This window comes from Thalassophryne amazonica, chromosome 9, assembly GCF_902500255.1.
Source record: "Thalassophryne amazonica chromosome 9, fThaAma1.1, whole genome shotgun sequence".
Taxonomy (NCBI): domain Eukaryota; kingdom Metazoa; phylum Chordata; class Actinopteri; order Batrachoidiformes; family Batrachoididae; genus Thalassophryne; species Thalassophryne amazonica.
In genome coordinates this window covers 72,164,144-72,190,139 of record NC_047111.1, presented here as the reverse complement: position 1 = coordinate 72,190,139, position 25,996 = coordinate 72,164,144, and the positions used below count along the sequence as shown (strand labels likewise).

At 40.6% G+C, this 25,996-nt stretch overlaps 1 protein-coding gene across 1 annotated transcript in view; it reads right to left on the bottom strand.

The window, feature by feature from the left end:
• Window positions 1-10,146, bottom strand: part of cadm2a (cell adhesion molecule 2a) — a 962,407-nt gene extending 952,261 nt beyond the window's left edge. The window contains 1 exon segment of the mRNA XM_034178357.1: window positions 9,772-10,146. Within this exon segment, the coding sequence (XP_034034248.1) occupies window positions 9,772-9,832 (61 nt within the window). The 5' untranslated portion in view covers window positions 9,833-10,146.
• Window positions 10,147-25,996: the final 15,850 nt, after the last annotated feature.

Below are 25,996 nucleotides of genomic sequence, written 5' to 3'. Positions count from 1 at the left end.
AGTGTTAGACGGCGCACGTCCCCATCCATAGATGCCTGCTGGCAAGGGACCAGCGGGGCTGAAACACCTGTCACTGACAGAGCAAGTGGATGTGGCTTCAGTTAGACAGACTTCATTCCAGAGGAGGCTGACTTGCTTGCCTGCTGCGTGGAACCTGTACAATAATAGGTGTTGCACTCAGAGATGGCTGTTCAAATCAAGCAGCCTAGTGTTATCCTCTTCAGGGAAAGAGGAGGAGAGAGTCGTGTCCGCTCAGAGCGAGTGTGGAAAGCAATGAGTCTAATGTCTAGTCGCTCTACTTTGTTTACATCTCCTTAAAAAATGGTGTGTATGTTGGGATCCCACTCCACTACTCCCTTTAGGGTGGGTTTACACATAGGCAAGACGCGTTACGAATGTCATATTTGCGTCATTCTTGGCACATTCATGACATTCTTAGCATGACTTAACGCATCTGAATAGGTTTCTTAATAGTGCATGTTGGTGCGTGATATTTGTGATTTTTGTGGAGCATGTTTTTGGCTGTAAAAAAATCTTCCATGAATGCCACGCACCACTGTAATTTTGCCTCATGACGTGGAGGTCACAACTGAGTGCGTTGATCCGTCTTGATTAGTGATGATCCTTAATAGAGCGTGGCAACGTTTTTTTTCTGATGTGCGCACAATTAAACCCTGCTGCACTGCATTCAGTTTCATTGCTGCAGTATGCTGAAGGAGGACAGTGACGCCAAGTCAGCTAAAAGTCGCATTCCAGTGCTCCTCAGTGCGCTCCTGCAGGTGTTCCACCCACTGCATGTGCCCGATGTTTGGAAAAATGAGCTATATGAGAGCCGTGTGAAGCCACACATGTGGCTCTCTCCATCTCCTCCTCCTCTCTGCGCCACTCCATGGCACAGAGCAAATGAAGCATGCAGTCACAAAGTTCTTCTGCTGTGGCTGTTGAGGAAAAACTGGGGCGATCTGAATTGTTCAGCAGCTGACGGTGATGAATATGGGTGTGTATGGAGACAATTCACCTCATTCACAATGTGATAGAATGATGCGCTGTTACGCGTGATTGTGCACAACAGTATTCTTGACTGCGCGTAATGGTTCCTGATAATTCTCCAGCAACACGTGCCATTAATCATAACACGTGGTAACAGGTTGCAGCAGTTCCTGAGGACACCTGACACCTCTGCCTCAAATCATCGCATTCGTGATCAGCAGCCAAGGATGTATACTTCGTGGCATTTGTGACGTGCCGTCGTTATGTGTAAGTGCAGCATTACATTTTAAAATTTTGGAAAAAGTTCAAAGACTGGCGTGACACTGTTGCAAGGTTGATCACAGGATGTGTGTCACATAAAAAAAAGCAACATCTTCGAGAGTGGAACACTGGTACATGGTATAATGGATGAATGGAATTGTTTGAACTTGACTTCACTTCTCAATTTGTTCACACTGTCATACAGGTTCAAAGAGGAAAATATATGTTGTGATATTTAAGCTATGCTAACGACTACTGACTTCTTTTCCTATTCTTCTTTGATGCTACACTTTCTGCTGCTGTATGTAGTGCTGCCCCCAATGGTTAACAAAAATGAACAGAAGCAGTGCTGCAGCACAGTAGCAAAAACCTGAAGAAGGCCCTTTGTTTTTCATGAAATGTGTGTTTGAAGGTAAGTAATGACACTTCTGGTTTATTCTAATTTATCATGTAAAAGGAATGTCTACATTAAACAAAGGGTTATACCAAACATATATATATATATATATATATATACTACTATACTATATACTATATGGATTTCATTCATATGTTTTTACGTCAGACATGCTTGAACCCTCGTGCGCATGCGTGAGTTTGTGAGAGTTGCTTTGTTTGATCAAAATTTTTTCTAAACCTGTGAGGCACATCGAAGTGGACACGGTTCAAAAAATTAAGCTGGTTTTCCGTGAAAATTTTAACGGCTGATGAGAGATTTTGAGGTGATACTGTCGCTTTAAGGACTTCCCACGGTGTGAGACGTCGCGCAGCGGTCCCAGGCGCCGTCGTCAGCCTGTTTCAAGCTGAAAACCTCCACATTTCAGGCTCTATTGATCCAGGACGTCGTGAGAGAACAGAGAAGTTTCAGAAGAAGTCGGTTTCAGCATTTTATCTGGATATTCCACTGTTAGAGATTTTTTTTAATGAAAGACGTGCGGGCGGATTGCAGCGTCGACGCTCCGCCACAGGAAAAACACCTCTGTTGGAAGCCTTAAGGACAAGTTGGAACATGTCCAGCTGTTAAACAATTTCTCATATACTCACTCCACTGAAAGCCATCAAAAGCCACCTGGATTTTACAAATGGTTATCAACACGGACGTGTTTTTCCTGTGCCGCCGCACCGCGCCGGCTGCGTCCCGACGCGCGGACCCGTCCGCACGTCTTTCATTAAAAAATCTCCTTTAACAGTGGAATATCCGGATAAAATGCTGAAACCGACTTCTTCTGAACCTTCTCTGTTCTCTCACGACATCCTGGATCAATAGAGCCTGAAATGTGGAGGTTTTCAGCTTGAAACAGGCTGACGACGGCGCCTGAGAGTGCTGCACGACGTCTCGCACCGTGGGAAGTCCTTAAAGCGACAGTATCACCTCAAAATCTCTCATCAGCCGTTAAAATTTTCACTGAAACCAGCTTAATTTTTCGAACCGTGTCCACTTCAATGTGCCTTACAGGTTTAGAAAAAATTTTGATCAAACAAAGCGCCAGTCTCTCAGCAACTTCTCAGACAAAGGAATTCCGACGAGGGGCTGGACGACTCCTCCCACAAGGAGTGCTCACAGGCGGATGACGTCACCGACAAGCGTGGAAAAACTCACGCATGCGTCCGAGGGTTCAAGCATGTCTGACGTAAAACATATGAATGAAATCCATATAGTTTTTGAAAAAAATAAAAAGGACCTATACTTTATTGACAGCCCTCATATATATATATATATATATATATATATATATATATATATATATATATAGTGTTGTTTTATAAGCTGCACAGTGCACACTCCAAATATGTCAATATGTACCAGAGAAAAATACCTAAGAACATCTAATCCAATTTTGGCATACACACTGTGGCTAAGGATGAAAAGAAGTACTTTGATTTTGCATTCGATCTGTTAACAATCAAGGTCAGAAATTTGAATTTCCAGTCTCATGCTAATATATCAAAAAGTACTTTAAAAAAATAAGCTCTGATATTTTATTATAAATGAACTTCTTTTCAAGTAACAATTTCTCTGCGTGCCTGAGCCAATGAAATGTGGGTTTGATGTCGCTGTGCTCTCTGACCACTTTTGGCCAAGTTCAATATGTAAGGCTTAAACAACGAGAAGCCGTGCATTATATGGTTTGAATGCACGATGCGGAGTCTAAAACACCACGACGAGAAGCTAAGTGGTGTTACTCCACGAAGTCCATTCAAACTGTATAATGCACAGCTTCGAGTTGTTTAATCCGCTTATACCATGGTCCCACACAGTGAGCTAACACACAAATATTTATTTATGTTAACAGAACTTGATAAAAATGTATAAGTATTTGGGACTACTTTATGCCAGTCTCAAGATATTTTCATCCTTGGCAACCATTCTCTTCATCTTTCCCGTCTTCAATCTTGTCCAGTTTGTCCGATGTTAAATCTTTACGCCGTTGCTTTTGCTGTTCTTCTCGTTTGCTCTCCTCCTCTTCCCATTCCTCGAATGTTTTATTTTGGCCAAAAATATTAAAATTCACTTGGAAATCCATGTTTTATCACATTTCTGTCATTCACCTGTCAAAACACAGCTGATCTGCACCAACTGATTTGCGCGCTGCTGTGGTGACGACCAGAGCGGAGTGATATTACAGTGATTTAACTCGCCGAACTATGTGTGCGTATACATGAAAATAATGCACGCCAGTTAGACATGGAATTCTCACTGACCATGGTATAAATGAATGGTATGAAATGTTTGAAGAAACAAGACCATCCGAGTGTTTTTTTTTTTTTTTAATTGACTATATCAATTTTAACAAACCTGGCATCACTCTTAGACGTCATCTCTAGTTGGTAAATGGAGCTGCAACAGTTAACTGGTGAATCGGCAATTAAATTATTCAGCACCTATTTTGATCATCATTTTACCATTTGGAGTCTTATTTTTTCTTTTATCCAAATTTTCTGATTTCTGATTCTTAAATGTGAATACTTTGTGGTTTAATTTACTCAATTTTTTACTTGCATCTGGCAGTAAACTGAATAGGTCTGGGTGGACTTATTTGGTACTTTATGGTAATTGACTCTTCATATGAATACACACTGATTTACACACAGGCAGACTTCAGCATGTTTACAGACAAAATGTACTAAATTATCTGGTTTTACAAGCGTTTTATAAATCTGGTGTGGCACACTCATTGGAGCTCATCATACTAAAAAAGGTATGTCCCAGTGTTTTATTATGACTGTTTTTTTGTTGTCGTTGTTGTTGTTTGTATTTTTTTTTAATAAGTGAACTCTTCTTTGAAAAGAATCAGCTCAGGTCCGTTCTGAGAACAAGCTCTGGTGCCACACAGTTTCCCATCCACGACATCGGGGAATAGCTCTGGGTCCTGACTGGAAGCCACCCAGGAAGGAACTCTTCAAATTCATGCTGTGTTCAAGATGATGGCAAACACAGAAGACCCAGATGGGAGTTCCAAAAAGCATGCATTCATTTCATCAGCTCCGAAAACTATATGGATACCCAAAGTATCATATCAGCGCTTTCATGATGTCTTCGTGGGGAAAACATAACTCAGATATTCTATTGATGTTGGTGTGAAAGCTGAAAAATGTCACAAATGACTGTATTTTTATTTGTAGCCTTGACCCAGTAAGAATATGTTACTGCAAACCTCTCTGCAAAAAATGTAATGCTGCCAGCTTTTCCAATATACAGTACAGAAAGAATGCAAACATACATATCATATACATAATAAATTATTTCATAATAGTATTTGAGAACATTTGTAATATCACTGTTTTAGCAGCCACAGCAGATAAACCCATGGTTGTACATGCAATGACACGAATCAAGTAAATCAATGCACTGGACATCCGTCTGAGTTTTCCAAGGGAAAAAAAATCCAACCCAACCACACATTCAGATTGTTTTGTCTGAGATGGAATTTGTGATTTTTGACACTACATGTCAATAAAATGGAATTACTGTACTTACTTTCAAAGGTATTGACTCTTCATACCTTCTTTTGGATGTGGTGAAAGTAGCATACTTTTTTCATGCAAACCAATGAGCAGTGCCAGAAATGGAGAAAAACTACTGCAACTGCTATGTAAAATATCATGCAGTGTAAATAAAAGTGGATGCTAGGAGTGGATGATAGGAGCCAAAAAAGTAAGTCACTTTGGCTGGTCCCTTATTTTCATTTGGGGTAATCACAGCAGTTCCGAGGCAGAAGTGCATGTTGATTTGGCACATTTTACACTGGATGCCCTTCCTGAAGCAACTCCACATTACACAGAGTGTGGTAGGTGTGGGGTTCAAACCGGGAACCTTCAACACTGAACCCAAGCACAACAACCACTTGTCAAGCCAAAACACTTCCAAATTAAGAAAACAATAGCTCTCACTCACTCATCTTCAACCGCCTACTCCAATTAAGGGTTTCAGGGGGTGAAGCATATCCCAGCTGTCATATAGCATGAAGTGGGGTACATCCTAAACAGGATGCCAGTCTGTCACAGGGCCACATATAAACAAAAAAACACATAGAAACCCGCACGCACACCTACGGACAATTTAAAGTTTCCAATCGACCAAAACTGCATGTCTTTGGATGTGGGAGGAAGCCGGAGCACCCTGAGGGAACCCACACAAACACAGGGAGAACATGGAAACTCCATACAGAAAGGCCTCAGATGGGAATCGATCCCATGGCCATCTTGCTGAAAGGCAACAGTGCTAACTACTTCACCGTACTGCCCAGACTGCAAGAAAATATTACAGATTAAAAAATTAAAATAAAAAATTCCACGTGCAACAACTGAACAGAAGGTAGTTGTATCAAAAAAATTCTTGTTGATTGAAAAATGCTTAATCTGTCTGCTGCACATTTGTACAAACCGCTCAAACACAGAAAAGCTTTGCAAAGCTTCATAACACAATGAAGTATGAACAAAAAGTATGAACAAAACAAACAGAAATTTCTGCCTGGAGGACTTAAACTGACTTCCACTTTTCAGTGCCTTGCAAATGAAATAATAATAATGAAAATGTGGCTAGACTAAGTGTAAAATAATGAATAAAGTAAATAAACTTATCCAGTTCTGCAAAACCAGTAAGAGATAACGAGTGCACGTGTCCTGCGTCTGTTAGTTAAAGTCCTCTGGGTAGAAACCGCTGTTTGTATTGTGAGTACATCCGCTGTGTTCTGAAGCTTTGCAAAGCATTTATGTTTATGTGTGTTGTCTGGATTTGTAGCAGAAATGTTATCAAATTCAGCTGTTGTATGTGCTACAGGTTCTAATTTTTCTGTATTTTCTTTATACACATACATACATCTTCAACCACTTATCCACTGTTGCCCTTGAGTTGCAAGGGCAACAGTTCCAGCAGGGGACCCCAAACTTCCCTTTCCCAGGCCACATTAACCACCTATGACTGGGTGATCTCCAAGCCAGTGTGGAGATATAATCTCTACACCTAGTTCTGGGTGTCCCCGGGGTCTCCTCCCAGCTGGATGTACCTGGAACACTGCCCTAGGGAGGCGCACAGCTGGCATCCTTACTAGATGCCCGAACCACCTCCAACTGGCTCCTTTCAACATAAAGGAGCAATGGCTCTACTCTGAGCCCCTCACTGATGTCTAAGTGAGACCCACGAAACATTAGACGTCTTATGGATGTTCTATGGCCCCTACGGATGCAATGTAGACATGATCTGCATGCCAATAAGAAGTCTAATGTTTAGTGGGGAAGTGAGAAGCTGCTGACCAAGCTTTACCAGGAAGGCTGAGTAGTGCGATGCCCCTGTAGTTGGCACACACTCGCTCATCCCCCTTTTTAAATATGGGGACCACCACCACCCTAGTTTGTCACCCTTTGGCACTGTCCCAGACCTCCACACAATGTTGCTATTTTCTTTTATTTTTTGAATTATCTGTGTGTGCAAGTATTTTTTTTCCAATATGCACAACAAACTGCCATTAGATCGATGTTTTTTGTTCGTTTGTTTTGGGGTTTTTTTGGGGGGGTGCATTTGCATTTGTAGTTACTGCATTTGTTGGTTGTCTTAATTTAGAAGTGTTGTGGCCCCCATCAGCCACCATAATTTTCACATACAGGATGGCTGAATTTGAAAGTGACTTTCTCCAGATTCCATAATTTGAAAATACTTGACTTCAACCCGGAAACAACTTGCTGTTTCTGGGTTGAAGTCGCTTCACACAACTTACTTGTGTGAAGTGAACTCTGTTGTGATTTTTGGTGCTATATAAATGAAATTAAATTGAAATTGAATTGAACTGAAATTGAAACAAATGAAGAATGTGCACTTGTCTATGAAAAGACTCTTTCATTGAGCAAGGATCTTCAACCATTGTAGCGTGTGACTTCATCATAAATGGTAAATGGACTGCATTTATATAGTGCTTTTCCATCCAAAGAGCTTTACAAATAATGCCTCACATTCACCCTGATGTGAGGGTGCTGCCATACAAGGCACTCACTACACACCGGGAGCAAGAGGGGATTGAAAACCTTGCCCAAGGGCCCTTAGTGATTTTCCAGTCAGGCTGAGATTTGAACTGAGGACCTTCTGGTCTCAAGCCCATTGCCTTAACCACTAGACCATCACCTCCCCTAAAATACACTGAAGCTGTCATTTTCTTTGCTGATGCATTGGACCAGGAAAATATCATATTTGGTAGCCTGAAAAGGTACCAAAATTGCAGTTCCTGCATCCAGTGGTATGGTGGTTTTCTTTTGGTTGATCCCATTTTCTTTTGTTTTTTTTTTTGTTTGTTTGTTTTTTAGACATGTCAAAAAGATGCACAAAATAACCCATGTAAGTCAATATAACCTTAATTATGTGTCGCATATTTCTTTTTGTCTTCACGTGTGAAGAAGACATGATGTCATTGTTGCCTCTGACACTATATGTTTTGCAGAATTTTTACTGCATCATGATGTGTTTTAGGGAGGAGAAAGCACACTTTTCAGCAAAATGAAACTCAAATGTGGCCTTGCTTGACTGACAGCTGCATCAGAGGAGATCCTTCTCTCTCCTGTCAGTGTGATGCACAGCATGAACTTAGTTGGGGGGGGGGGGGTGGGGGTCAGAAAATATACTCAGTGTTTGACATTATACGCATAACTAGGAAGATCAGTTTCTCCTTTGATGCACCTGAATGTCACCCAGCGCTGATACGGTACTGCTAGTGTATTGCTTTAGATGGACGCATGTGAGAAAAGGATAAAAAGTGTAAAATATATTTCATAAGTGAGCTTGGGTGCATGGATAGAAAAGTGGAGCACATTCGAATTCAAAGTTAAACTCTGCATCAGATCAGATAAAGCAGCTGTTATACAGAGAAAATGACAAATACAAGCCTGCAGGTAAAAACATTCCAGCTCCAAAAAAGTACCAGATATAGACACAGTAAACTCCATTTCACCCATTCTACATTTTATGCTGTATATATGTGTGTGTGTGTGTGTGTGTGTGTGTATACATGTAACACTGAACTGTCTTATAGAAAAAAAAATGCATTTGCAAAAGCACTATATGACCTTGACCTTCAAGGTCAGCTGATCTCCAGTTGCCGAAATCACACCTGCAACTTATCAGCTGTTAAAAATCACAAGGATGCTTCAGACCTTTAAGACAAAAGCGCTCAGAATATATTGGAGTCACTTCCTGTACCAAAGTCAAATGAACATCCATTTCAAAAGCACTTAAAAGAAACTTAAACGTCCAAAATATTATTTCCTGTTGTACGTATTTTAACTGACAGTCCATTTCTTCCAATTACATTTTTATTCTCGATGCTACATGTTCCATAGATGTTCCATTGATCAGAACGGTTCAAGAAATTAAAGCCATGGAGCTGGGGCGCGCATCATTTCTAGGACGCGCTTCTCCTCTGATCAAGCAAAACAAGTAAACAAAAATATATATAATAAAAACAATAAATAATTTATAATAAAAAAATATTGTGACCATTAAGAAAGTCTGCACCTATCAATCAGTTCTGTGCGTAAAATTCTACCACCTTCTTTATGACTCATCAAAGTGCTGCAAAACAAAAACAAACAAACAGCCGCGGGGTTGCTAATTTCACGCTGATGCGTGTCTTCCTCGGAAGCTTTTTTTTTTCTGTCACTCATAAACAAGAACAAAAGCGCACCGATGCGCATTTACGCGCTCACAATGACGCACGGGTCGTGCCCCCCACCCTACCACACGAATACGCGCGCGCGCGCACACACACACACACACACATAAAAGCGCACGCGCGCATGCACACACTTGCAGAAATACTGATCTCCATCATTCCTCAACATCCGAGCGTTCCGCGCCGACACGTGCGCACGTACATGAAACGCCACATGATGAGGGAGCGGCGTGGCGTCACTGTTCATCATCATGACCCACGCGTGTCACCGACCGCAATCCCTGCCCCGCTGCTGACCTACAATATGCGCGCACAAACACGCGCGCAACAATGCGCACGTCCGCAGCACTCATCCCGCACTCACCTTTCAGTAGAATCCCATAAACAGTGCAGAGGGTGAAAAGCAAATGACTCTTGAGAATCATCCTGTCTTCTGCTCCGTCGCTCCCCAGCTGGACCTCGATCCGGACCGGACGGCTCTGTCAGATATCCAGGTGGACTCAGGAGTGGATCTTTTATGCCTCTGATTAATCAGTTTTTTGTAAAATATATGTTTTAAAAAAGCTTCTTCAAACAACCTATTTGACTGCTTCGATTTTTTTTTCTGCCCCCTTTCGGCATAAATCAGGACTCGAACCGCCGTCCTCCGGGCGTGTGATGCCGCTGTTGCGCTATGGTCTGCCCAGCTGTCGGTCCGCTGTGGAGCACGGTCCACACCAGCACAAGGAACACGAGTGGATTGTTTGAGTCCCGCCCACTCGGCGTTGATGGACACAAAAGACAAGCCAATCATAAACACGCGTTGCCGAGCGCGTGTGGGAGAGAGGGTGGGAGGGGGTCAGTGCCAGAGACGCACTGCAAAAATTTCAAATTTAACCCAGTTATGCGTGGTTTGAACAGAAAACTTGCAAGTGGAGTGAATTTTACAAAACACACACACACACACACATATATATATATATATATATATATATATATATATATCCTTTTTAAGTACTGAGCATCCTCATCTAACACTGATCTGGAAAGCTGAAATCAAAAGCTGGAGGGTTTTGGCCATGCTAATGTTCCCAGAACAAAAAAAAAAGTACCGAAAAGGACCTAAATGACATGGTGAGATGGTGAGGAGCTTCGCTCATTACAGGTTTTGCCAAGTGCATACACACATTTTGCAAAACTTGGCTCACTGGGCCAAAACTCTACACACAAACAAGATAAGAACACTTGTTGTAAAACTCCCCACAGCTCTGTCAAAATGCAATCAAAATCTAACAATCCCTTCAAAAATGTCATTCTAGCAACAAAATGATACACACATGCACCATTTTGAAACACTTTCAAATCAACAGCAACACGATGATGTATTTTACGCAAAACAGTGAAGTCAAAATATTTTATTTACTTTTTCTCTAATACGAGCTGAAAGTTACAGTATTTTGCAACAAAAGTTTCTAAATCCCTGTTTTTTGTTGTTGTTTTTACAAAGAAATAGAAATTTCTTGCGAATACCTAAAGAAAGATAGGGTACTGTACAGTTCACATTCATAACACAGATCAAAACAATGAAAACAGGTAACATCAGAATGATAAATGGACTGTATTTATACGTACTGCGCTTTTCCATCTACATCAGAAGCTCAAAGGGCTTTACAGTATCTGACACACTCCCACACTGATGTCAGGATGATATTGCACTTGACAGTACTATCTATCCACTGTGTGGTTGCTGAGTTGTGGGTGGACCCTTTGTCCAGCTTCCCTCAGTGTGAGGCCGTGGTTGATCACATGGTCCACCATAGTTGCTCGAATTTCATCTGAAACATTTCTCCTTCTTGCTCTTCTTTGTCATTGTCCTTGTCCACGTATCTCTGTCGTTGTCTTCCTTTCCTCTTTCTCTGGGTGTTATCGCCTCCATGATTGCAGGCTTGACAAAATGTCTTACCTGAGCTCTATTTGTAGTGCCAAAGGTCAGACTGATTGGTGGTGAGTTTTCTGTGTGAGTGTTTTCAGATATATGCATAATTATTTCCAATTGCCAGATGTGTTTTGCATTTTTATTAAAAGTGTTTTTCTAGTGACCACAAGGTATTTTTATCGAGTTAAGTGTCTAATATGGGAAACTGTGTGCAATGTTCTGCAACAACTGTGTTGAAGAATTGCAAGCAACGTGCAAAGCAGAAAATGTGTTTAAGGTATAGTCACATTGTGTTTTAGCTATTGTTACAAGATGGTTTGGATATGAAGTTTTATTCTAAGGCTTCACTTTTTGAGTGTAAGCAGTTGGCAAAAACTGTAATGTCAGCAACATAAACTGATCATTCAATAAATCTATCCTCTCAAGAATACAAAAGTTTCTGGTCTGATATTCTACTTTACAATGATATTTTCATGAATACCTTAAATAAGCCCATATGTACAGTAGTGTTCAGAATAATAGTAGTGCTGTGTGTCTAAAAAGATTAATCCAGGTTTTGAGTATATTTCTTATTGTTACATGGGAAACAAGGTACCAGTAGATTCAGTAGATTCTCACAAATCCAACAAGACCAAACATTCATGATATGCACACTCTTAAGGCTATGAAATTGGGCTATTAGTAAAAAAAAGTAGAAAAGGGGGTGTTCACAATAATAGCAGTGTGGCATTCAGTCAGTGAGTTCGTCAGTTTTGTGGAACAAACAGGTGTGAATCAGGTGTTCCCTATTTAAGGATGAAGCCAGCACCTGTTGAACATTCTTTTCTCTTTGAAAGCCTGAAGAAAATGGGACGTTCAAGACATTGTCCAGAACAGTGTAGTTTGATTAAAAAGTTGATTGGAGAGGGGAAAACTTATACGCAGGTGCAAAAAATTATAGGCTGTTCATCTACAATGATCTCCAATGCTTTAAAATGGACAAAAAAAAAAAAAAAAAACAGAGATGCGTGGAAGAAAATGGAAAACAACCATCAAAATGGATAGAAGAATAACCAGAATGGCAAAGGCTCACCCACTGATCAGCTCCAGGATGATCAAAGACAGTCTGGAGTTACCTGTAAGTGCTGTGACAGTTAGAAGACGCCTGTGTGAAGCTAATTTATTTGCAAGAATCTCCCGAAAAGTCCCTCTGTTAAATAAAAGACGTGCAGAAGAGGTTACAATTTGCCAAAGAACACATCAACTGGCCTAAAGAGAAATGGAGGAATACTTTGTGGACTGATGACAGTAAAATTTTTCTTTTTGGGTCCAAGGGCCACAGACAGTTTGTGAGACGACCCCCAAACTCTGAATTTAAGCCACAGTTCATAGTGAACTTTTTTTTTTTTTTTTTTGGAGCAGGGGTGGTGGCCAAGTGGTTAATGCGCTTAGTTTCAGTTCAGAAGGTTCTGGGTTCAAATCCCACCCCTGCCACATTTCTCCATGTAATGTGGAGTTGCGTCAGGAAGGGCATCCGGCGTAAAACTTGTGCCAATTCAACATGCAGATCCACCTTGGATTTGCTGTGGCGACCCCAAGTGTAAACAAGGGAGCAGCCGAAGGGACTTACTTTTACTTTTTCACAGTGAAGACAGTGAAGCATGGTGGTGCAAGCATCATGATATGGGCATGTTTCTCCTACTATGGTGTTGGATATGTCAAAATACTTGAAGAGGTCATGTTGCCTTATGCTGAAGACAACATGCCCTTGAAATGGGTGTTTCAACAAGACAATGACCCCAAGCACACTAGTAAATGAGCAAAATCTTGGTTCCAAACCAACAAAATGAATGCCTCACAGATGTGAAGAAATCATGAAAAACTGTGGTTATACAACTAAATACTAGTTTAGTGATTCACAGGATTGCTAAAAAAGCAGTTTGAACATAATAGTTTTGAGTTTGTAGCGTCAACAGCAGATGCTACTATTATTGTGAACACCCCATTTCTACTTTTTTTTTTTTTTTTACTAATAGCCCAATTTCATAGCCTTAAGAGTGTGCATATCATGAATGCTTGGTCTTGTTGGATTTGTGAGAATCTACTGAATCTACTGGTACCTTGTTTCCCATGTAACAATAAGAAATATACTCAAAACCGGGATTAATCTTTTTAGTCACATAGCACTACTATTATTTTGAACACTACTGTATGTACCATCAAAGCCTACAATAGTTTATCATTAACAGATTGTCGGTCTATTTAAAGTACCTTCATCTCAAGACCTTCATACACCCAAGCAATTTTGAACTATGGTGTATCACATACAACAACAATATATTTACATCAACCTACATCGATGTTCGGTCCAAGGCTTTGCTTTAATTATATTATGTCTGTGTGTGTGTATGTGTGTGTGTGTGTGTGTGTGTGCATGTGTGTGTATGCATGTGCAGTGTAAATCAGTGATTACTGAGGAATTAAGCTGGCCATAAGTTTTAATGCCCACATCAAAGCAAAGCCATTTTCAGAACCACTGTTCAGCCTCCAGAGATATGATGTAATAAACACCCTAACCAAGGTTAACCTGTTAGGCGAGTTTGTTGGTGTTCAGCCTGCATTTGTCCTGCCCAGGTGATGCACGGTTTCACCCACACTCCACCTCTTCACCCATATGTGGCCTACACACACACAAAAACAGAAGCCCACACATTAGGTGCATTATCGATATGATACCAGCATGCTGTGACAGTAAATACTACTATTGAACAAAACTATTAAAAAGATAAATAACTAATATAATCAGAATCTAAATCAGAATAGCCTTTATTCGCCAAGTATATACAGTACAAGAATACAAGGAATTTGACTGTGATTTGATCAAAGCTTATTTATATATTTTTGATAACATTGTCTTTTACATGAAGGATGCCAGCAGCTCTTTGTCTGGCACTTCTTGGATTAACCTTTTCTTTCCTCAGAATGGATGCCATTTCATTTTTATCCTGTAGGAGCTCTTTTTCTTCACCACTTTTTGAATGATATGACTTTTTCATTCTTTCCCTTTGCTTTGTCAGTTATTCTTCCCTTTTTCACAGCTTATAACATTTTCCTCCTTTTGTAAGCCCCACAAACATTCCTTTGATTTTTCGATTAATGTACTTGTCCTTGTTATTTTGAAGTTCTGAAAAGAAGTAATATATATATATATTTTACTTCCAACATATAATTCATTGGTTACAAAATATATGCAAAATGGAGGGAGCATTTTGAAAGTAATTGATTATTTTGGGATGCAATATGTAAAAAGTGGACATTTTTTTATACTGAACATTCTTTTAAGGAACTCATATTACTTACTAAATAATAGAACTTCGTCAGTCACTGCATCAAAGTCATAACCACTCAATCACCGATCAAGTGTCTTTTGTCTGCATCAACAAACAGCCTATAAAATTAAATGGAATGGAATCACAAAAGATAAATGTGGACGAGTGTAGTGTGGTTATTTAAATTTGGAATATAGTGTGTAAGTTGGGGAGATCATTGTTTGGAACAAAATGCTGCATAATTTGAAAATGGTGAGTGACTTGATAATTAATAGTGAATATATTATAGTGAATATATGAACTTGGCCTATAATTTTAATAATATTTGTTTATTTTTGTTTGTTTGTTGTTGAAGTGAAGTACCATGCCATTGATAAAGGTTTTCCACAAGAACAAAAGGCATATCAGTTCAGTGGCATGTGACAGGAAAATGTCTGCTCAGGATAGAGAATCAGTGAACTTACATAATCTGTCAAACATGGTCATCCTCGACTTCCGTCCTCTCTTTTAATCAATTTCCTATGCTGTTTCTCTTTTCTTTTCTTCCTTTAAAGCCCAAAACTGAAAATGGTAACTGCTTTGTTGTTGTTGTCTGACCAACGACAACATCCATGTGGTTTCTGGGGAGTTCCTTTTGGCAACAAGATGTAAACAAAATCACGTGACCCAAGTTTTCCTACATTGGTTGCCTGCATTCTGAACACTTTGGGTTTAAATCTGCTTGAAAAAAAAGATAACTCTCCCAAATGCATGTGGAATTATTTACTATAACTATGGTGGATGATCTTGTAAGTGTCATTTGTTGTGTTTATCAACAAATTTGAGGGATTTGTTGCTCAGAAAGGGTCTAAATAGCAAAATTCTGTCAAGCTTGCTACCAAAATATGTGGACTGTCAATGGGAGCAAATAAGCAGCCTGTATGCAAAATTTGAGCTGCCTGGAGTTTGTAACAGCTGAGATAACTGTGGCTGTAGAAACCTTAACAGGTTTATATATGAGGACCAACTGAGAAGTTTTGAGCCTGACCCAGAAAAAGTAGGGCGTTTGCAGAATAATGAAGACCTTGGGTACATGATGGTGCTATGTGCTAATATTAATGAAACAATTTCATTCTATCAATATTCAAATTGTATGTGATGCGCAAATGCATTGGGGTTGGGTTGGGAACAGGCTAGAACCTGGCACGGTGAACGATGGATGGCTGCATGGGTAAAGTTTTTTTGTGGAGTTGTTCCTAACAAAAACCAGTGTGGGCACATTTTGGCATGCGCACATTCAAATATGTTTTGTTATTATTATTAATGTCTTTTCTTATTCTTGATGGTGAAACTAGAGGTGCAGATTCTTAACAGGTCCCTGATTGTCTCCCCGAGTTCAGTATCCCTGTTATCCCTGTTTTTTTTTTTTAACTTCAGTGTGTGTGTGCGCTACACTGAGCCCACATTGTTCACACACACACACACACACACACACACACACACACACACACACACACACACACACACACACACACACACACACACACACACACACACACACACACACACACACACACACACACACACACACACACTTACATTGTTCCCATTCCCATCATGTTTATTCCATGTGACAGGGTACCAAATAAACTATCCTCACATGCCTCCATGTCATTTCCAGTCATCTGGGACTCACACGCTTTATAATTTCTTTTCTGTGTTCACGTTGTCTGATGTGACGTGTGGGGATTCCCAGCTCCAAGGGCCTATTTACACCCATTTGCATATTTACATAGGGGCATGGAAAGGGAGGAGCTTGGTATGTCTGCATGTACGCTCAGTTCCATGTTCATTGAGATGTACAAATGGAACATGGTTGAATCCATGTGAACAAACACTGATACATCTGGAAATTTTTGTGCTTATGCCAGTTTCTGGGTTTTAGTGTACGCCATGTTTTAGTAGGAAATTGACCGCGAGTCTTTGTACACGAGGCTCCAGGTGATCACATAGCATCCTTGGTGCATGTAAAATGCCAAAAATAAAGAAAAAAGACACACACACACACACACACACACATACTTTTTAATCAAAACTGGTCAAAATTTGTCTGGAATGCACATATTTAAATGTATGTGATGCTAAAACACACAAATAATTCTGATTCAGAATTCAATTAATTCAGCATCACACACACAGCCTGTCTTATTTGTCAGCTCCATTTTCTGCAGTCTGACTGGCGTCGTGTCCTGGGTGTACCCCACCTCACGCTCTATGACTGCTGGGATAAGCTCCAGTCCCCCGCAACCCTTAATTGGACTAAGCGGTTGAAGATGAGTGTGTGAGTGAGTGTATTTTCTGCAGTCTGGTACAGTCACACGTGCGACAGCACACACCGATCTCCTCTGAATTACACACTCGCACACCCTCACTACCTCCTTTTGTTTACTGTAAAAGAATTTAATCTGTTTGGGAAAGACGGTCTATAAATAAACTTGACTTGGCCTGCTGATCTCATTTTGGGTCAATCCACTTTAAGAGGGGGTGCCGCACACCTTGTAATGGCTCATTTCACACTTTCAGAATTGGTGTGTGCTGTGACTGGAGGCTTGGCGGGGAACCATGGGGTCTTCTCTAAAATGTTTTTGGATCTAGGAAACAGGCCAGTGGGATGAGAGAAACAGTACATTTTTGTTTTCACTTCACCTGGGATTGTTCAAGGCACTCCAGATGGCAGATAGACTGCTCCCTCTCTCCCTCCCTCTTTTTCTTTCTCTGTTGCTGTTATACACATGTACACACAGACACTGTTACACACCCTCCTCTTTGAGACTTGAGTAACCGCCACCTGCTCCCGCTAAAACCTTTGTTCACTGCTCCTCCTAATGTAGGCTGACACATGTTGTCATGATGAGGACTGAGCACTTTGGCTTTGATGGAACAGGGGAGGGAACAACAAAACAGTGTTACTCAGTGAGCTTTGTGTACTTCTAAACAAAGACATTTACAATAACAAATTTGAAAAGAATCAAATAAGTGAACCAGTAATCTGTCCTGGAGGCCTGTCACATTGAATGACCATAATTAGGTGTTTTTTTTTTTTGCTACAGTACATAATATAATATATGAGTGGGGGTGGTGGCCAAGTGGTTGGTGTGCTTGGTTTCAGTGCAGAAGGTTCCCAGTTCAAACCCCACCCCTACCACATCCCCCCCTGTAATTGTGAAGTTGTGTCAGGAAGGGCATCTGTCGTGAAACTTGTGCCAAATCAAAATACAGATCTACCTTGGATCTGCTGTGGCGACCGGAGTAAAACAAAGGGAGCAGCAAAAGGGACTTACTTACATAATGGAATATGCAAGTGGGGATGGTGACCAAGTGGTTGGTACGCTTGGTTTCAGTGCGGAAGGTTCCCAGTTCAAACCCCACCCCTACCACATTCCCCCCTGTAATTGTGGAGTTGTGTCAGGAAGGGCTCCATCGTGAAACTTGTGCCAAATCAATATGCAGATCCACCTTGGATCTGCTGTGGCGACCGGGTTGAAACAAAGGGAGCAGCCAGAGGGACTTAGTTACATAATGGAATATGTCATTCATGCATTCATTTTCTGCCACTTATCCAGGTCCAGGCTGCAGTGGCAGGAAATGAAGCAACTCATCACAAATTTCCCTATCGTCAGTCAAGTCCTCTAACTGTTCCTGGGACATCCTGAGACATTCTCAAACGTCCTGTATCTTCTCCGCAGATGACTTGCAGTTGGACATGCCTGGACAGCCCGGTCTCACTTTTCTTTTCATGATACAGTCATGGAATGCATGAAATTTTCATGACACAGTCAAGTTTCATAATTTAATAATTAATTTATATAGCGCCAAATCATGAGTAATTGCCTCAAGGCGCTTCACAAACATCATTTAAAAGCAGAATAAAATGAAATAAGATTAAAACACAATAAAAAACATTAACCATAAAAAGGTAAAAGAAGTAAAATAAATAAAAGGAATAAAAAAAGACACACAATCATATAAAATACTAATGATAAAACAGGGAGAACAAATGTGTCTTCAGCCTGGCTTTAAAAGTCTCCACAGAGTCCGACTGTCGTATCAGCGCAGGCAGATCATTACACAGAGCTGGGGCACAGTGATAGAAAGCTCTGTAACCTGCTGACTTTTTCTTCACCCTCGGGACACACAATAGTCATGCACCCTGTGAACGCAGAGCCCTTGCCAGCACATAGGGCTCAACCAGGCCGGCCAGATAGGGGGGTGCCAGTCCGTGAACAATTTTATAGGCCAATAGTAATACTTTAAAATCCGATCTCAAAGAGACCGGAAGCCAGTGAAAGGATGATAGAAGCGGCATAATATGGTCAAACCTTCTGCTTCGTGTCAGAAGTCTGGCAGCAGCATTTTGAACCAGTTGAAGACCCCTGATGCTGGACTGTGGTAAATCAGAAAACAAAACATTACAATAGTCCAATCTAGAAGAAACAAAAGCATGAATCAGAGTCTCAGCATCAGCCATAGACAGGATGGGACGAGTCTTTGCTATATTTCTTAGACGGAAGAAAGCAGTCCTCGTAATGTCCCTAATGTGGAGGTCAAAGGACAACGTAGGATCAAAAATTACCCCAAGGTTCCTCACTTTGTCAGTATGATGTATAACACATGAACCTAGGCTAAGCGCTAGCTGATCAAATTGATGCCGATGTCTTGCTGGACCAAGAACCATCATTTCAGTCTTATCAGAGTTCAAAAGTAGAAAGTTGCTAGACATTGCTAGTTTCAGGCACTATTTTTAACCGTAACCATAGCCCTAAACTTAACCCTAACCATAACCCCCCTGTGTCACTTCAAATTTCATGATGCCGTAACAAAATAATTTTGTGATACCATCACAAAAAATGTGACAGTATCACAAACTAATGGATTAAATCAGTCTTCGTGATGCCATCACAAACTTGGCATGAGATCAGGAGTCGACCAAGGAGCATCCTTGCCACATGCCTGAAGCACCTCAGCTGCCTCCTTTCAAAGGAGCAGCGGCTCTACTGCAAGTCCCTTCCGGATACTGAAGTTTCTCACCCTATCCCTTACTGTAAGTCTAGATACCCGACAGTGGACCCTCATTATCACTGCTTTTATGTGCAATCTTGTTCTTTTGATTATTTCCCAAAGTTCATGGCCATAAGTGTGAACAAGAGTGTAAATCACCTGATAAATCAGGAGTCATGCATTCTGGCTCAGCTCTTTTTTCATTCTGGCCATCCGGCACAGCATCCACAAGACCTCAGAAGCAGCACAGGTGTATTATGTTCCACTCACATTTTTTGACTGCATGTAAAGTCTTCAATTTACTGCCAAATTATTCCCGAAAATATAAATCAATTTCCTTTTCCCATTACATTACCATAAGATAACAATGTCAATGTTTTTTTTTGTTGGTTTTTTTTTTGCAATTGGTAAAATCCTCATAACTGGACTGGCATGCAGACAGGCAGTGCACCATAGCCCAGTGGCATCTTCAAAAAATATCATCTCAGTGGTTCCAGGCCAAATGCCCATCTAAAGCTCTGTTTCATGCAGCACATAGGGGGTAAACTTTATTCTGGAACAGAAATTATAAAAATATTATTGTAGTTCAGAAAATGTATATCCCCACATCAAAAGGCTGCTCACAAAAGCATGAAAACAGCAATTATTTTTACTTTAAAATTCATGGCCATGCCTATTGCCCAATCAATCACACTCAATGGTGTAGTTGACCATTCACAATTGCCGTACTATAGCTCTAAGATCCAAGATGGGAACGTCCATGGAATGTTGCTCATTGGCAGAACCTGCCATATTTTTGTCCAAATTTTGCATTATGAACATACACGTGTTGTCAAAAAGTAATTTCTTAGAATTCAATAATGATTCATGTCACTCAGTAAAATATAATACTGCAAAACTGTTAATACTTTACAACTGATTATGGCATATGATACACTGGAAACATGTTATAAAGAAATCTATTACAATAATGGATTCCTCATAAAATAAAGTAATTTTTGCATCCAAGGGTTAATTTTTTTTTAATCTTTCATATTTATTATTTTTGCAACCCTGGTACATTCCCAAGCTCTGCTACTTGACAAAGGTAGAAGGAAGATGGACGCACAGTAGATTTTGTAAAATCTCAGCCACATTTGGTGCATAAGCCAGTGCACTCAGTGTGTCGATCCCTAGCCCAGATAAACAAGTAAGGCTGTGTTAGGAAGGGCATATGACATACATTTTTGCAAGACCAAACATGCAGATCACAAATCAAATTTCAATACTGCCATACTGGTCAAGGCCCAGTGTTGTTGTCCCAAATAGTGCCAGGGGAAATTTGGCTACTGCTGAACAAAGAAGAACAGTGGAAGAACATGTTCAGAGACAGGTGGAAACTAATGACGACGCCTGTACTGTGTTGTGCACTGCTTTGCAGAGGGTCAAATAGTGCACATGTTCCAAAGAGTTTTGATCCAATTTTAAACAAAACTTGGTAGAATGATTGAAGTTCAGGCAAGGATGAAGATAAGGTTCCAAGATAAGGTCACAGGCCAAGGTCAAAATCTTGTCTCAGTCCTTATACAAGGGTTAATTAGAATGGCTATTTCAAGAAACTGGATAAAGATGCACCTAGAAGGATTATGCATTAGAAAACGATAAAAAGGAGTTTTTGAAAGATTCGCTCAAATATCATGGCCACACAGTACCATACAATATCATAGCATCAGTGAATGAATCTGATTCTGATTCTGCATGAATCAGTATCAAGCATGCAAGGCGAGTTTACTGCGCTCTACGACTCCCCCTTCAATTCAATTAATTTTATTTGTATAGCGCCAAATCAAAACAAAGCTGCCTCAAGGCGCTTCACATGAGTAACGTCAAACCTTACCAACCCTTCTTGTTGGAACTGTCTTCCTTTCTAACCGTTGCATCCTGTGAAAGCATAATCTGGCCCATGTTTTAGGAAGCTGATTATATGTATGTCACGCAGTGCAATGCTAATTATACTGTAAATCCACAAAAAGATTAAATGCACACAATCCAACTAGAAAGGGAGAAAGCACTTTGATTAGTTAGGATTCTTCACACATGGCGACCGGTGAGCACAGGAACAACGTGCAGAAAATACAATACACCAGCAACCGAACGAGCTTCACAGCACAGCGGCAATCCAGGCTGCTGGTGCGACGTCGGCTTGACACAGACCACTTCTCTTGCAGACACCTGAGTGATGTTCTCCCACTGTGACAGCAGCAGTAAATGACATTTCCCTCAGATTTTGGCAACCTTGAAGTAACCACAGAGACCAGAGTGGCTGCAGGCTAGAACAGAACCAGCAGAAGTGGACTGCCTGCCAATTTGTACAGCCAGGTCCAGATTTTGTGTCCAATGATTGTTTCTGTAGCACTCACTCTCTGTTTTTCTACACTGAACTTTAAAGACTGAAAGGTTTACACTCTGACAAGGCGGCAATTTGCATTTGTGTAGGTTTAACTGATTATATAATTGTTCTTAAAAAAGGACAACTATTCACATTTTAATCACCTAACATACTTGGTAAAATTTTGTGTTTTAGCATTACAATCATTTGGCCTGTTTTGGTGTAAGACAGGGGTTCCTAATGTGGGGGTCATGGCAAGACGAATGAATGAGGCACAGTTTGTAGCTGTTGGATTTTTAGGAATTTTTATTTATGCTTATTTATTTTTATTTATTTATGCAACTGACCCAGTTGGTTAGTGTTGTGTGGGCCGCTGAAGAGGAGGTACTGCTGGCCCACCACCACCAGAGGACACCCTGCCTGGAGTGCGGGCTCCAGGCACAAGAGGGCGCTGCCGCCTCACAGGAGCAGCCGGGGTGACAGCTGTCACTTATCACCTACGACAGCTGTCACCAATCATCTGATCTTCAGTAGTATATCAGCAAGACCATCTCCACCTCGTTGCCGAGATATCGCTCTACCTAGGAGGTAAAGTGCTCAGCCGATTGTGTTGTCTTCCCAACAATAATACTTTGTTGCTTTGTGTGTTTAATAGCAGACAGTGAGTATTTACAGCTGGAGACTGTGTTGGACTTTTTCCCTACCTCTTTGATAAGTACTCACACTCCTGCACTTACCAGTTTCTGATGAGAGGTGGAGGTGGTTTTCCCACCATACGTGTTGCTGGGTGCAAACGCATCCACATCTGTTTTTTGTTCCTCGCCAGCAGTACCAGATCCGACAAGCGGAGGCAGTGGCCACCTGGGAGTTCGGGACTTGGCGGCTCCAGTATTCCCGGGGTTCGGTGGCGGAGGAAATCGTGTGGTTCCGGTTCTGCTTTGGACGGACGTCTCTTATCTTCGAGCCTGCCCACGTGACACATTTTTGTGAATTGACTTCATTTGCTTACTATTGTGATCTGCCGTGTTGGTTGTGCTTATTCACAACAGTAAAGCGTTGTTATTTGACTTCCTCCATTGTCCGTTCATTTGCGCCCCCTGTTGTGGGTCCGTGTTCCTACACTTTCACAACAGTTAGTGTATCATGAATTTAGGGAAAATGTTGTGTGTGTTTTAGCAGTTTTTGAACAGCTTTTGGGCTGGAAACCAACATCTGTGTCTGCCAACACTGATGATGATCATGCTTGAACACAGAGCAGAACATGGACAAGTTTGTGAGAAATTAATAAAAAAAAATGTCATTGTTAGTAATTCCACTGCAAAGGTGATTTGTCACTTTATTTTTTGTTGAATAAGAAGTTCTAATTTTGGTTAAGTTACAGTCTTGAAAATACATTCCAATTTGGAAGCAAAAGATGTGTACATTTGTGTGAGGGTGTGGTTTGGGCGTGGGCAGTGAAAATAGTTGATCTACAAAAGGGGGCCTTGTAGAACAAGTCTGGGAACCCGTCGTGTAAGATCACATAAAGTACAGTGACCTCCAAAAGTATTGGAACACTTGGTATTTCACACATTTTAATTTCTTTATGCCATTTCAAATACACACAAAAACTCCAAAATTATCTTCCGTGAACTGAAACTGAAAACAAATCTCTACAACCTGATATAAATTAATAAAAGATATGAAGGCCAAAATGATGGGCTGCATTATGGGCCTTTCACACTGCATACTTCAGGCCAATCCGTCAACGCTTTCCAGTCCGTCAAGATGTGTTTTTAATGCATCCGACGCATCCGACGCATGACGTCAGACGCGTCGCTTCGGAAGCAACAAGGGGGCGGAGATTGCCATGTCACACTCTGTCTGTTTCCACAATCTGAAAAAAGTTCAGCGATCGCCATCTTGAATTTGCGTCGCCTGAACCACAAAAAAGCTTTAAAAAACAGCAGTAGAACGATTCTCCCATCACCCTGCTGGGAGAAGCTTTTTTTCAGCTACTTTTCGGAGTGACGCCGACCGAGGGAGGACTGACGACTTGGTGGGATATCGATCGAACCGCGACAGCGGGCCGACCCGCACGGAGAAGCCGGCCTTCAGGCATCATTCCTGGGAAGACCGAGGCAGGCAGCCGAGGGGATGGAGCAAACCCACTCAGTTCAAAATCTCCCACTTTTTGGATATATGCGAAGTCCCAGTTTGCCCAACGGAGTTTAGTTCTGCAGCTTTATCGAGGTGAGAATAATGTAAAAATAAAACGTGACGTTTGCTGAACTGCTGTGAATGTTTATTGATCGGCTAACGTTAGCATAGCCTGTTAGCACAGTTGATCTGAGTGAACGCTTTAATTTCTAAATGTTTCGGTCTTTTTTTTTATTTTTACCAAATAAAGCTACAGCTTTTTTCAGACACCACAAAAAGTCAACTTTAAATAACTTATTTTTGTGGGGCGTTTTTTTCCAGCGTTTTTTCCCGTTTTTTTCTTCCTTTTTTATATATAAACTGTTTAGTGTTACTTTATATTTAAAGAAATATTTTTGTTTGTCCCAATCAGGAACATTTGCTGTGCAGACAACCAAACTTCCTTTGATGAGCTGAACACCACGAAGTCCAGTCGAAAGAAAACATCTCTGCTCTTCAAAATAGGACAAAAGTGTCTTCAGCAACACCACCAGAGTTCAAAGCTGCAGAAGAGACCTTCATCTGGTCCCGAGAATCCAGCATAACATCACCTGCTTCTAAATAAAAGGCTCTTTCAACAGCAACTATTTTATTATTTTTAAAAAAGCTGTTTCATTTTAGATTTTAACAATAAATGAACGGATCATTAAAAACGTCCACGAAATCAAAGTCAAAAGACATTTGCACACGTAGAAGCTCTCCACTTATTGCGCTCAAATTCATATTTTAGAAATGACTCTGTGATAACAACATTAAAGGCAATTACATATTTTGGTGAAATTACAAGTTGAAATGACCATTAAAAAAAAATTCATCATCAGGTTTATGTCACAGAAATCGTACTTTACAATCACACTGCAGTCATTGTTAAATTATTTCCTGTTGCATTTATAATAAACATTTGTATTTATTTACAGTGTCTATTTATGGTTGAAATGAGATATAAATAATCTACCAGACTTAAAAAAAAATGTACAAATTTCCATGTTATTTTGTCTAAAAATAAATGTCTGTGGTTCCTTATTTTAAACAAGAAATTATCTAATCTGAAATCACAGGTGGTTTAAATTTACAGATGAAAGGTTTCTAAACAACCATTTATTGATTTATTTAGCTATTTTAATTACAAGTGTTCTAATTTTTTTTTAACAGTAATCAGAAATTCTGAGGTAACAAACAACAAAAAACATTTCCAAGGATTTTTCTTCAGAAAACTGCTCCATAAATGAGCAGTCCTGTGACACGTTTGGTTTGTAGAGATCAGTGGTTTCTGCCACTAGTCTTCCGTGTTTTGGCCCAACGCGTTGTTCCTATTGGACAACGCAAAGGTACGTCACAGCTCAGGGTGTCGAAAGTTGGACTGGATTGAACTTTGACTGCGTCAGCCTGCCGACAAGCGGCAATGCGCGCTCCCGTCAGAAGCATCGGTTTAGCTCGGCTTTTGACGCGACGCATCTGACGCATCTAAAAAGCAACGCGTCTCATTGAAAATAATGCTTTTTAGACCGATTTTTGACGCATTTGACGCATCTGACGTATTCAGTGTGAAAGGCCCATAAGTAATGGACACTTTATTATAATACCTGTAAATAATCAGTTTTTTTTTTTTTGCCAGTTTTCTTCAGACACATTATGGGATGGATACATGAACATTTCCAAGTCACTGACTATGTCTTGGACTTTATTTACATCAGTTATGAAGAAATACAAAACATTTGGCACTCTATGGTAAATCTGCATGGAGTAGACAGTTCTCAAAAACTGAGTGACTGTGCAAGAAGGA